The sequence below is a fragment of the Microcaecilia unicolor genome, chromosome 3 (genome assembly GCF_901765095.1).
Source record: "Microcaecilia unicolor chromosome 3, aMicUni1.1, whole genome shotgun sequence".
In the NCBI taxonomy this organism is placed as follows: Eukaryota; Metazoa; Chordata; class Amphibia; order Gymnophiona; family Siphonopidae; genus Microcaecilia; species Microcaecilia unicolor.
The window spans coordinates 372348448-372362562 of NC_044033.1; the positions used below are offsets into that span (position 1 = coordinate 372348448).

The 14115-nt window shown below is 43.1% G+C and overlaps 1 protein-coding gene across 1 annotated transcript in view; it reads left to right on the forward strand.

Moving 5' to 3' along the window:
• Positions 1–14115, forward strand: part of IFT172 (intraflagellar transport 172) — a 335758-nt gene that overhangs the window by 171577 nt on the left and 150066 nt on the right. Inside the window, exons 26-31 of the mRNA XM_030198582.1 lie at positions 7815–7904; positions 8045–8142; positions 9036–9171; positions 10622–10738; positions 11147–11289; positions 11628–11721. Coding sequence (XP_030054442.1) covers positions 7815–7904; positions 8045–8142; positions 9036–9171; positions 10622–10738; positions 11147–11289; positions 11628–11721 — 678 coding nt within the window. The remainder of the gene's footprint in view (positions 1–7814; positions 7905–8044; positions 8143–9035; positions 9172–10621; positions 10739–11146; positions 11290–11627; positions 11722–14115) is intronic.

Sequence of the window (14115 nt, forward strand, 5' to 3'; positions counted from 1 at the left end):
TTACACAAAATGTCTGGTCTACTTATCTAACATCTGATATTATCCCTATACCTTCCCATTCCGACCTCCCCCTCCACCCTCCCCCCCCCCCGTATCATGGTGGTGCTTCTTGCTGTTCCTTAATTGTTCATAAGACTGCCATAATTTACCAAAGGGTCCCACTCGCCCTCTTCTGATAGCTGTCAATTTGGCCATTTGATACAGAATGTCCACTCTCTGCCATACTTTTTGCATATCCGGCGATTGCTGTTTTTTCCAGTTTCTTGCTATAGCAATTTTAGCCGCGACCAGGTATTGCGTCGCCAGCCTATGTTGCAGCCCCGTCGTTGATATCGGCTTGATATGAAGTAAACAGTTTTCGGGCTTGCATGGGAAGGGTTGTTGAATCACTTTAGTAATCATTGAGGTGATTGCCTTCCAGTATTCTATTATTTTGGGGCACTCCCACCAGATGTGCATGAATGATCCCTTCTCTCCACAGTTTCGCCAGCAGTCTGCCGATACCTCTGGATATATGCGATGCAGTCTCTCTGGCGTATAATACCACCAGTAGTATATCTTATATCCATTCTCAATTGCACTCTGAGCCAGAGATGGTTTAAAGAGATAACGATATCCCCTCTTCCAGCAGTCTTTAGTTATTGTGGTTTGTAATGCTGTTTCCCATCTATTCACATACATTTCTTGGGGGTCAGTATGACTTAACAAAGCTAGATAAAGACGCGATATACTTCCTCTACCCCCGCCCTTCCCTAATGCAATTTCCAGAGATGTCTCCCCCAATTCCAATTCCTCTCGTGCCTTGCTAAGGATATAGTTACGGATACAACAGTAAAATACTTGATCTCTGGCTTGCAGCCCATATTCCTCCTGCAGTATTGGAAAGTCTACCATTTTGTCCTCATCCCATAATTGACCCAAAGTGTAGAGCCCTGCGCGTGCCCAATGTTTGTAGCTAATTTCTGTCCCTCCAAGCGGAAACCCCGGGGCCCTACCTATTCCTGTCTTGTGAAAGTATATTCTTTCAGGAAACCAGTTCCTCCTAATTTGATGCCAAGTGGTCAAAATGTGCCTAATTCCTATGGGAGCCCTTCTACCTATATTCCTAAGATCCTTGTCCAATGACCACATAATGTCTCCTATTTCTCTCATTCCCAACCAAGCTCTTCCCAGTGCAGCCATTTTTTGTTAACAGCCGGGTGCCAATCGGCTAGAATTCGTAATTGGGCTGCCTGATAGTATAAGAGGAAATTTGGCACTCCCATCCCTCCTCTCTCTTTTGGTTGGTACATAATATTGCGTTTCACCCTCGGTGGTCTCTTTCGCCAAATGAAGGCAAACATTTTCCTGTTTAAATGTATAAAGAAGCTTCGAGGGATAGGGATGGGTAGTGCCATAAAAAGGTATAGGATCTTTGGCAATATGATCATTTTTATCGCATTAATACGCCCCGTCCAGGATATATTTAGGCCTTCCCATCTATCCAGTTCACCAAATAGATTCTCTCACTTTTTGAGGATAATTGGCCTCATATAGCTCCTCCAACTTAGGAGTAACCTGAATCCCGAGATATCTTATAGATTTAGTGGCCCATATAAAAGGGAGTTCAGTTTTGAGCCGTACTACTCTGCTTAGGAACTGTGAGATTTAATATCTCTGTTTTATTAATATTTACCTTAAAGCCCGATTGTGCCCCATATTGTTTCATTATCTCTATGGCCTGCTTTATGGAAGATTCTGGGCTTGTCAGCGTCAAAAGGATGTCATCTGCAAGTAACATCAGTTTATGTTCCCTTTCCCACGCACTATCCCTTAACTCCTTCCTCCCTTCTGATATTACATGCCAGTGGCTCCATTGTCAGTGCGAACAGTAATGGTGATACTGCACAGCCTTGTCTAGTACCTCTCTAAGATGTATTGGTTCAGAGTAAGAGCCATTGACTTTCAGGATCGCCAGGGGAGCCTGATAGGAGCTGTAGCCATTTCAGATATCTCCCCCCCACACCCGATCTTATCAAGGGTCGCAAAGAGGAAAGGCCATGAGAACAACTGCTGGCACCTGTTCATCCCTGACCTGCTGAATGAGATGTTGTAAGCACCTAGTGTTATCAAATGCCTGACGCCCTGCAATAAAGCCCACCTGATCCTCATGTACCAATCTGGGCATCATCACCTGTAGTCTACTAGCTAGTATTTTTGTGAATATTTTATAGTCCACATTTAGTAGGGAGATAGGTCTATATGACCCACATTCTTGAGGGTCCTTCCCAGGCTTAAGTAACAGGGTGATCACCGCCAGCCGCCACGTATAGGGCAACTCTTGCGCCTGATCATACGCAAGAAAAAGTCTCAACAGAAGTGACGCCAACAGCGAGGCAAATAGCTTATAAAATCTGGCGGGATACCCATCTGGCCCTGGAGCTTTGGCATGTGGCAAATTCTTAATTGCTTCCTTTATCTCATCTATTCCTATGGGCTCCGATAATCTCTCTCTTTCTCCCTGCGTTAATTGCGGTAGCTCTACCCCCTGGAAGGTAGGTATTTATCTCCCCGACTGTAGCGTCCACCTCTGATTTATAAAGGCTTGTGTAAAAATCATGAAGTGTTTCTTGTATATCCCCTGTTTCCGTGACTGCCTGGCCTTGTTGTGTTTTGATACTATGGATATGGTTTCGTGTCATCTGCTTTTTCAGCTTGTTTGCTAACAGTCTACTTGCTTTATCCCCCAGCTCATATTGCTCCTGTTGAACTTGTTGCAACTGACTCGCCACTTCTGCCATTTGCAACTCATTAAGCTGCATTTTATATTTATGAAGCTCATTCTGGAGATTTATATCCTCAGGGTTCGCCTTATGTTGCTGTTCTATTTGCGCTATCCCCTCTCTAAGTTCTCTCTCTTTGGCTGCTTTTTTTTTTATTTAAGTGGGCCCTGAGGGAGATTAGCTGCCCTCTCAATACCACCTTTAACCCCTCCCAAAGGCTCTCTGGGTGGACATCTTCCACGTCATTAAACTCAATGTAATCTTTTATGTATTGTTCTACCTTTCCACATTTTCTGGGTCATGTAAGAGAGCTTCATCCAGCCTCCAGTACCTTCTGCCTACCCTCTGCATTTCCATTCCCAAGAGTCAGCCGGACTGGCGCATGGTCAGACCATGTGCGAATGCCTATTGTTATTTTTTGTACAGCTCTAGCCATCATCCCATCCCCAAGCCAGAGATCAATTCTCGAGTATGAATTATGCGATGCTGAATAATATGTATAATCTTTTTCCTGCATGTGCGATACCCTCCATAAATCTATTAGACCCCACCTCTGCATAAAACTGGAAATCATTTCTCTGTCTTTTCTAGCATATCCCGCCTGCCCTTTTGAATTATCCATCACCGGGTTCAGTGTCAGGTTAAAATCCCCACCCATTAATAATTGGCCTTGCATGTTTTCTTGCAGCACTGTTTTAATTTCTTCTATAAATTTACCTTGCCCTTCATTGGGTGCATACACTGTCATAAATGTATATTGAGTATTATAAAGTGAGGCTATCACCATAAGATATCTGCCTCCCTTATCTTCTATTGTTTTAATAATGCGCCATGGCAGTTTGTCTGAAAAGGCTACCAATACTCCTCCCTTTTTATGATGCTGCCTGTTCGCAGCGTGGAGCATTACTGGGTATCTTTTGTGGGCTATCATTTTCTCATGACATTTTTTTAAATGCGTTTCTTGTAACATAATTACATCACCTTTCATTTTTAACAGTTCGGTAAACATACGCTTACGCTTAATTGGTGAGTTGAGGCCCTTAACATTCCAAGTCACACAGTGAAACATATTATATATTGCTTTCCCCTATGATCTAGCCTAGTCAGCAACCACCAGATACTCCCATCTTGCCCCCCTCCCTTCCCTCCCCCCCCTTCCCCCCCCTTTCACACAAAAGACATGTCCCATTCACCTCTGGATACATGCCTCTAGCTGAGAGGAGCAACGTCATCTCCCGTCTCTCAGCTCGCTCTAGTGACTTCTCCTTCCCCTCCTATTGATATAGTTCTTTGCCAACCTGTTCCAGTGTTCAATCATATGACTCCTCTCCAATCAGTCTATTGTCCATATCATTTTCCCGTTCGTGAATGTGCTTGCTTGCCCGATATTTGTCGTCGGAGGCGTCCACGGCCTTGCGATACCCTTTGCCATTTGGGTTTTGGGGGGCAGACTACCGTTCCTTGCTCATCTTGTGGAGGATCTTCTGTAGTCTCCCTTCGCTTCAGATATTCCTGCGCTTCTTCTATTGACGCCACTCTCCTTTGCTTTCCCTCTTGAAAAAAGGTTAGGGCAAATGGATACTGCCATTTATATGACACTCCTTCCTCTCTCAACTGCGCCGTCAACGGACGGAGTTCTCCCCTTCGTTTAAGGGTCAAAGCTGATAAGTCCTGGTATAATTCAATCGGGTAGCTCTCCCAAGTTATAGGGGCCGCCCCTCTTGCCTTCTTCATCACTGCTTCTTTCACTGTGAATTTTGTAAAACACGCCACTATATCCTTCGGCTGATTCTGTTTCCGCATACCCAGTGCCCTATGGGCACGTTCAATGCTGATTGTTGTTTTATCATAGCATTCAGACTCATTAGATAATAATTGCGCTGCAATGGATCTCACCACCTCTTCACAATTGTTAAATTCGGGCGCCTCAGGTACCCCCCGAATTCTTATATTGGAGCGTCTGCTCCTATTCTCTAAGTCCTCAACTTTGTCTAGGAGGTACCTGGCTTCACTTTTCCTCTCCTCCAGTTGTTGCTCCATAGCTTTCATCGCCTCTCCCTGCTCCTCTTGATCATTTTCTATCTCCAGGACTCGATTTCCTAGCTCAGTTATTTCACCTCGCAGCTCCGCGCTCAACTGGGCAAAGTCCCTTCGCACTTCTTTGAGGTCCGTTTTAATCTCTTGAAACCATGAGCAGAGCTTCGCCCAAATCTCTGGTTCTACCTCCATTCTTTCATTTGAGGGCTCATCGCGTGCTCGCTCTGCATTTTCATGATCCCCTCTCGTGCTATGAGCGCCATTTTGTTCCGTTCTCCCTTTCTGTTGTTGATATGAGAACGCTGCTAGGTCCGGCAATTTTGCCTTCGCTTGCGACATCATTTGATTTCGTTCTTTTTCACCAGTCAGTCGCTATGCTTTTCAGCCAATTTGCGGGGTAAGGATCGCTACTTAAATGCTTTTTTTAATGCTGATCAACGGGAGCTTCGTTTTCACTGCTCCATTCTGTTGCGTGACGTCACTTCCTCTCGAGGTTGTCTTTTTTAAATCTCTCCTCAGCGTGTCAAACTTTTGTCTTTTTGTTGCTGTGAGACCCCTACTGAGCGCTATGGGGGTCTCTAGGAATAACTCCACCAGACAAGGGCACACTCCTCTTAGTGGTCCTAAGCTATGGGATTATTATCATCTCATATTCAGATCACTCCACAATTACGCTACTCTCTACAGTGGTGGATGGTGTCTCAGAATCTTACCCAGAGTCTTCTGTTCCAACCCCATCTACATCACAGGGTCCTCACCACAAATGCCTCTATGACAGGTGCCCTTGGGAGAAAAGGTATCATATCAATCTCCTAGAATTACAAGCAGTTCAGAATGCTCTCGAAACCTTCCAGAACCGTATCATCAGTCAAGTAATATTTGTTTGCACAGACAACCAGGTAGCAAAGTGTTATCTGAACAAACAGAGAGGAACAGGTTGGGCAGCTTCTCAAAAAGAATGGTCCCTCAGCACCTCTGTAGTTCGTCAAATATTCTAGCAGTGGGGGACCCCAGCGATAGACCTCAACGTCTCCTCAGAACAACAAATTTCCCTGCCTTCATTCTCTACTATGCTCCCAACCGTACAGCCCTAGATGCTTTCTTGCTTCACTAGGGAATAGACCTTCTATATTCTTTTCCACCTCTACCTCTCATAGGAAAAACTCTTCTTAAACTTTGTCGCGACTAGGGGACCGTGATTCTAATAGCTCCCTACTGGTTCCTTCTAGAGTTATCGTCCAGGGAACCATTGAAGTTAGATCATTTCCAACCCTAATAACACGGAACGAAGGGTCCCTCCTTCATCCAGACCCTCGATGTCTAGCCCAGACTGCTCATTTCTTGACTACATAGATTTATATTCCTTAATCTTTCCTGACACAGTCTGTAGGGTACTCCTAGCCTCTAGGAAACCTTCTACACAAAAATGTTCCTGTTAAAATGGAAAAGATTTTCTCTCTGGTGTGCAGCCAGAGCACTCAATCCTATTACAAGCTCTCTATCCTACCGTTATGGAGTACCTCCTCCACCTTTCAGATTCTGGCCTTAAAAGTAACTCAGTCTGAGTACATTTGAGTGCCATCAGTGCTTTTCATTCTAAATTGATGATTAACCAGTTTCAGTTCATCCCTTAATAGTTAGATTCATCAAAAGTTTGTTTCATTCCAAACCGCCACCGTTGATGTGGGTTCTGACAGCTCGTTCCTGTTCTTTGACGTTCCTCGCATATAAGGTGGTGTTCTTAATAGCTCTTACTTCTGCCAGAAGTCGACGATCTTCAAGCCCTTGTGGCAGACTCACCTTACACCAGGTTCTACCATGATAGGGTTGTATTCCGAACCCACTCCAAATTCTTTCCTAAAGTGGTATCAGAGTTCCATCTCAATCAATTCATTGTACTACATATCTTCCTATCTAAGCCACACTATAATCCTGGAGAAGCAGTACTGCATACCTGGGACTGCAAGTGTGCTCTAGCATACTATCTAGAACGGACAAAACCTCATAAGAAGTCCTTCCAACTTTTTGTGTCCTTTGACTCTGGTTGGAGATTCCCATCACCAAACATACAATCTCAACTTGGCTAGCTGACTGTCTCCTACACCAGCGATTTTCAACTGGTGTGCCGCAGGCAGGTGTGGACTGACTATTTGGGCAGTTGAGCCCTGCTTGAGGACCCAGAACACCTGGGGGCTCAGTGCCTATCACTTTGTGAGCTTGCATTTTTCCCTGTTTCTTCAAATCTCCTCCCTCTTACCCTCCCCCCCCCCCCCTCCCTGTCTACTTTAAACCACGCCTTGAAGGAGATTCCACGGCAGCAGCAGTAATTCACAGCCACTGCTTTCAGCTTGCTTGAAGCGTCTCTTCTGCTCTGGTCAAACCCTGCATAAACAGGAAGTTGCATCAGAAGGGTGCACAATGGGGGCATGGCCTCAAAGATTTAAAGTGACAGTGTGAATGATGTCACTAGTGAAAATATATGCCTGCTTTCCTCGAATATCTGCTACAGGTTCATCAGACCAACATCTCTTAACTGTGCCATCTCTCCACCTGGTGCCATTTGCTGCTTTTTGGAAAACAGTGTTTTCTGTTTCTGGTACTACTTACTGGAATAACCTTCCATTAGAAATATGCCTAATATGCTCATACTTAAGCAGCCCTGAAAACTTACTTCTTTCAACAACTATATGGGGCCTACTGTGTTAATCTAGCCTTTGTCTAGTGGCCCCTTGGTATGGTCCTGCTGGATGGGACACTGAGCTATTAACCATTTGTTATGAACTCTTTCTGTACCCCCTCCCTTTTCCCCATCCTACCTTTGCTTATTGTAATGTGTTTTCTCACTTTCCTATTTATATATTGTAGTTCACTTCATTTTCAATTATTTCTTTTTATCAAGAAAGAAAGAAAGAAACTTGATATACAAGCAGAGTTAAATGGAGCATTTATGGATTTCTGCAGCACTGTCCTGCTGTGTTGTCTTCAGATGATACTATTTTAAATTTCTGCCTGCAGATTGCTGAGCAATTGTATATTAAAGCAGACCGAATCAAAGAAGCCATTGACATGTACACTCATGCTGGACGCTGGGAGCAAGCACACAAGGTTAGGTTCAGATTGGCACCTAAGACTTCCGTGTTTGATTCTGTCTGTTCCTGACATTTTTATTTCTATCCCATTTTATGGTTTGATTCTCACTTAGCAAGACAACATATAACTCTGTTTCTTACTTCCCCTTCTTTTAGCTGGCTACAAGGTGTATGAAACAAGAGGATGTATCTGTATTATACATCACTCAAGCACAAGAGCTGGAGAATCAGGGGAAATATAAGGAAGCCGAGAGGTAAATGTTTGCTATTTCAGCAGTTAAAAAATGTTGTTTATATTTTTCCTCCCACTAGTCTAGATGCAGGATTGTTTCATAATCTCCACAGTGTGAATTCAGGGCTGAAACCTGAAAATCCAAGCTCACCTCAATCTCTGTTGCAGTGTTGAGCAGCTTGTAGTTAGTCCATTGGGAGTTTTTAGGAATTGGAGACTGACCAGTTTTGGCTTCATTCTGTTTGGTGGTAAGCTTGTGGAGCCACCATTTTGAGAATAGCAAACAGTGCAACCAACTATCAATGCTGGGCTCATGTTTTTCTCCCTCTTTTATGTTTAATTTTTTTAAGTTACCACAGGGTGCCTGAGCGCTGCTCACAGTACTCCATTTTTTTAACTGCATTAGGTGTGTGTTTGTACTTAATGCAGTTTGGTAGAAGTTCCCCTTATATTCTAATATTCCCCAGTTATCATACCAGTATGTATTGGAGTAGGAGCATGGTAGCAGGATAAGGACAAGGAAGCTAAGCCATGAGAACCTGTAAAAGAAAGCAATTTTTTATGTGTGCACTGCTGGAAGGGATTTTAGTGAATGCAAATACCTTGATAATAGGACTGCTGATTATAAGCATATATGGATTTGTGGACATCAGTGCAGCTGGTCCTTTTCAATAATTGCATTGTACAGTGGCACAAGGAGAGCCACAACAAATGATTTTCTATGCAAATGTAATTCTTGTTGGCCATGATGTTTGGAATTTGAATGTATTTTATACTTTTGTTTCCTCTTCTTGCTTCCCATTGTAACTTACTTTGATATATCATTGAAAGGCAAGATATCAAATAATTGAAACGAAATTAAGAACATAGAGCACACAAAAGCCTGCCTTTTACTTATCTATGTTGTGTACCCAGGTTATATATTACTGTGGATGAACCTGACCTAGCCATCACCATGTTTAAAAAACATAAAATGTATGATGACATGATACGCCTGGTCGCAAAATATCACAAAGATTTGCTCAGTGATACTCACCTACACCTGGGAAAGGTAACACACTGGCATTCACTTGGTCACTGTTTGTCATAAGCACATTTTGAATGTCTGAGAAGTATATGCAATCCAGGAATTGGATTAATAGCAAGTACTACAGATGACAATGAAGATACACCATAATTTATTTATTTATTTATTGCATTTGTATCCCACATTTTCCCACCTTTTTTGCGGGTTCAGTGTGGCTTACAATATGAGTTGAATGTTGGAAATACAATTTGTTACAGATAGTTATGGATTACATTGTGCAGGGTTATGAGAAACAATTGAGGTGTCGTTAAGGAATGTAACAATGGAACATAGACATTGAAACTTTGGAAGGAAACAATGGGAGCTTAGAGGGTGATAAAAGGCATGAAGGCGTATGGTATATGTCTTTCTGTGAAAAGGTATGAGTGATGTGATATTACGGGAATGAGAGTTCAGAGGTGAATGTATGATGCATTAGTGAACAGTAAGTGTGGACTTTAATGCTAAAGTTAATTAGGAAGTGCACTGATAAAGATGGGTTGGGTTCTAATAGGTTCATAGGGTGTGCAGTAACAGATAGGGCTCAAGGTCCATTAGTAGGGATTTGAAACAATAGGATATATTGGGCCCAATATTCAAAGAGTTTTAAGCAGACAGGAGCTTAAATCACATTCAGCCGGCAACCACCTGCCAATATTCAACGGCGTTTAGTTGAATATCGGTACTAACCAGCCATATTGAAAGTGGGCAGGAGAAGGGCATTACGGTGGCAGAACGATGGAGGAGATGGGAGTTATGTTGGTTCAGGCAATATTTAGTGCCAGCAGTCCTAACTTTACCCTGTTAACTATGCAGGTGCTGGCATAACTTCTGGGTACTAACCTAAAGCTGCTTGTGCTCTACTAGGGCTGGAAGGATTACAGGGAGGAGGGAAGAAGGGGGGCTTTGTTTTTTAGGAGAGAGGGAAGGAGGGGGCACTGCTCTTTGAGGGGAGGAGGAAAGGACATAGTGCATACCCTTATGCGAGTCCTGGCTGATATTCAGCCAGGATCCACATAAGCGACTGAATATCGGTCAGGACTTGTATAAGTCTCCATGGCAAGAAGCAGTCTGGTCAGCCCTGAATATTCAATGCCAGTGGCTGGATACGGTGTGGCATTGATTATCAGGGCATAATTCTGCCTCAGCAGTCAGTGTTAAAAATAAACGCTGCCACCAGCTGAATATTGACCAGATTGTATTCAGGATCTATAAGCAGTGTGAGTCTTTACAGTGGGCTACAATGGCCTATTTTATCAGAAGTCCATTAGTAAAACTGTATATGGAACCTCGGTCTCAAAATAGCATGTGTGCTGCAGGAGGCTAGACAGGTGGTATGCTTAGAGCTTAGGGCAAGATTAGGAGACCCTTCCATATATAAAGAAATTCTGGTGCATATTTAGTGATTCTCACTCATTTATGTATGATGCTTCAGGAGTTGGAGGCTGAAGGACGGTTGCGAGAAGCAGAATATCACTACCTTGAAGCCAAAGAATGGAAGGCAACAGTGAACATGTATCGTGTGACTGATATGTGGGAAGAAGCTTACCGGGTAAGGGGGAGTGGTTCATCTGCATGCAAAGAGATTTGACACATAGGCATTCTCATCAACTCAGTATTTGGCTCTGATGTACATTACACATTATTGAGAGTACTGATGTTCATCTTGCCATAAGTTAGCAGTGGAAAAGTAATCTAATGGTTACTGCAGTGGCCTGAGAACCAAGGAGAATTGTGTTTGATTTCCACTGCCGCTCCTTGTGGCTCTGGGCATGCCACTTAACACTCCATTGCCCCAGGCACAAAATAAGTACTTGTATATAATATGTAAACTGCTTTGTTTGTAATCACAGAAAGGCAGTAAATCAAATCTATCCCCTTTCCCCTAGCCCTGTCTAAATTGAAAGGACTTTTGAGACAAAAGTAGGTTTTAATTATCATTTGCTTTCTCACTTGACAGGTGGCTAAAGCCCATGGTGGCACAAATGCCCACAAACATGTTGCTTACCTGTGGGCAAAAAGCTTAGGAGGAGAAGCTGCTGTAAAACTTCTTAATAAGTTTGGTCTCCTGGAAACAGCAATTGACTATGCGGCTGATAACTGGTGAGTAAACAAGAGGATCTCTTTAGAAGTTGTATGATAATGTTTGTGATATAACAGGTTAAAATTAGAGGTTTGTAGGATAATGGGTAGCAGTTACTGGAACCATTCCAGAGGTTACAGATATGGTAATTTATTTATTTATTGCATTTTTACCCCACATTTTCCCACCTCTTTGCAGGCTCAATGTGGCTTACATTACATTGTGAATAGTGGAAATCAATAAGAAAATATACATTTAGTATTGCTTAAGGATCTTGGGTAACATGATAATAGTAATTAATGTAAGAATGCAGTTTAATAAACAGACTTTAATAATGATCCTCTTTTATCCTGTTCAGCTCCTTTGACTTTGCTTTTGAGCTGGCTCGGCTGTCACTGAAACAGAAGATGCCAGAGATCCACCTTAAATATGCCATATTCCTGGAAGATGAGGTAACTGTCTTTCCTGCAAGTGTCATCATTTTCCATCCAAGTATTCTTTATTCACTTTACTCACTTCTGCTACCTTGGTCTTGGTACAGATTGTTAAACCATAAGCTTTTTCTTGTCCTAAGAAGCAGGATGACAGTCTGTGATGCAGAAGAAAGAGCAGACCTCCAGTGTAGAAAGTAGAAACAAGGACTTTAATTTCACCAAATAAGTACCTATGCCAGTCGTGGCCATGTTTTGCCAAATAGGCTGCATCAAGAGGCAAAACTGTCAAAATTAAAATCATAAAAATAATTCACAATGTACACTTAGAACAAAATGAAAAAGAGTCTATCAAATAACAAATTATATAAAAACATGCTCAAAATCATCATTTATCCAACCAATTACCAACATCTAAAATGTAACGTACAAACAGTGTCTGAATGTGTACATTAGTTACTCTGTATATGAGACAGAGAAAAATTAACTTACCTGTTTGAGCAATTCCTCCAGAAACAGCCAAACTTAGTAGCAGCACGTTTAATTAAGTAAGTAAATTTTCTATGACCTTTATGGTTTGAAACTGTATATTTTGGGTGATTCTAACATTTATTGTAATTCAGTGGCTGTTTGTGATAATTTTTTTAGATTTCACCTTGATTGTTAGCTCTAGAGGGAAGTATGTTCTAAATCTTTCCCCTCTAGGTAAGTACTGATGCCAGTTTGCATCCTTCCTTGCACAGCTGTTTACACTCACTGATGTATGTGTCTCATGTTTATTTCACTAATAAGTACATTAATTTGTAATTATATTTGACCATGCACTTGCGACACCATTGCACAAAGTAATTAATGTGCAAACTTAGACCTGGCCATGGCCATGGCCTGTATGAGAGTGATCAAAATGGAGCCAGTAATCTCTCAAGTTCACGGCAAGATCATTTCAAAGAGGTTTTTGGGATAAATTCCCTATGTACATTCCCCAGTATTCTATCATGCTTCCATACTTGCCATTGGTGTGTGGCCCTGTCTTCAGGAGATATACCCTTGGTTATAAAGCTCAGGAGATATAAATGCCTGGCTAAGGTCAGCTAGGATATATAGTGAGATGGGACTTGATATACCGCCTTTCTGTGGTTACAATCACAGTGGTATACATATTATATACAGATACTGTACTTATTTTGTACCTGGTTCAGTGGAGTGCTCTGATGATCAAAGGTAAATGTAGGCGCTACAGGCCACTAGCGCCTGCATTTACTAGCGTGGAATGATTGGAGGGGTCTGGTGCGAGCACACCAGGGAATACTGCAGAACTCGCTTAAATTTAAATGTAGCTCTTCGGTATTCCGCCCATATGATCAGAGCGCAGTACGGGCAGAATAGCATCTTAACCGTACGCCAGCTTGGTGCTGGCATTAGGGTTAATGCTCTCTTCTTCCCCCTGCCCCCCCAATCCATGCCAGTCAGCCCAGGCTGCTACCGTCAGTCCTAAGGGTACCGACTGATATGGGGGGGGGGGGGGCCTGGAGATCCAGTGGACCTCCAACCCACCTAACCCCCACCCCACAACAGAAGAGAGGGCAGCCCACACCTGGTGGTCTAGCGTGCCCTCCTCCCCAGTACCTTCAGATGCCGTAGGAGGGAGTAGCACTTCCTCCTCCAGCTCCGCCTCCAAAATGGCAGCACCTTGCCCTGCCCAGTGCATCCCTTATATGGTATGGAAGCCCTGCCCAGCGCATCGCCATTTTGGAGGCATCACTGGAAAGGAGTGGTACTCCCTCTTCTGGCATCTGAAGGTACGAGGGGGTTGGGGCTGCTAAACACCAAGTGTGGGCTGGAGATCCAGTGACTTCTAGCCATCTTTTCTGTTGGGGGTGGGGGGGGCATTAGGGTGGCTGGAGGTCCACCGAACTTCCAGCTCCCCATGTTGGTGTCCGGATGGGGGGATTTGGGGGCTCATGAGGCCAAGGAGCTGCAGTAGGAATTGAACCAGGATCAAAGCCCACTGCACTTACTAGTAGGCTACTCCTCCATAGTCTCCAACAAGCAAATGAAATCAAGCATATTAGTGGGTGATGATATATTACAACACCAGCATGGACCTATTCTATAGAGCTTAGAAAATCTGAGAAAGTTTTACTGAGTATACTGAGGAGCTCCCACACAGCTACCACCTTACTAGATGTCTCAGTCTTTTTATAACGTTATTAACTTTAACAATATAGTTTGTATTCCGCTAATACCTCACATTTCTAAGCAGATCACAATTCATAAGAGACTGGACATTTCCAGGAAATACAAAATTATAAAAGTTAATAGTACAGGTACCTTCTAACTAATTAGCTGTATCTGAGGTGACTCCCAGGTCCACCCCGATCTTCCCAGGGCCCCTGCTCCAGGTGCCCAGAGTTT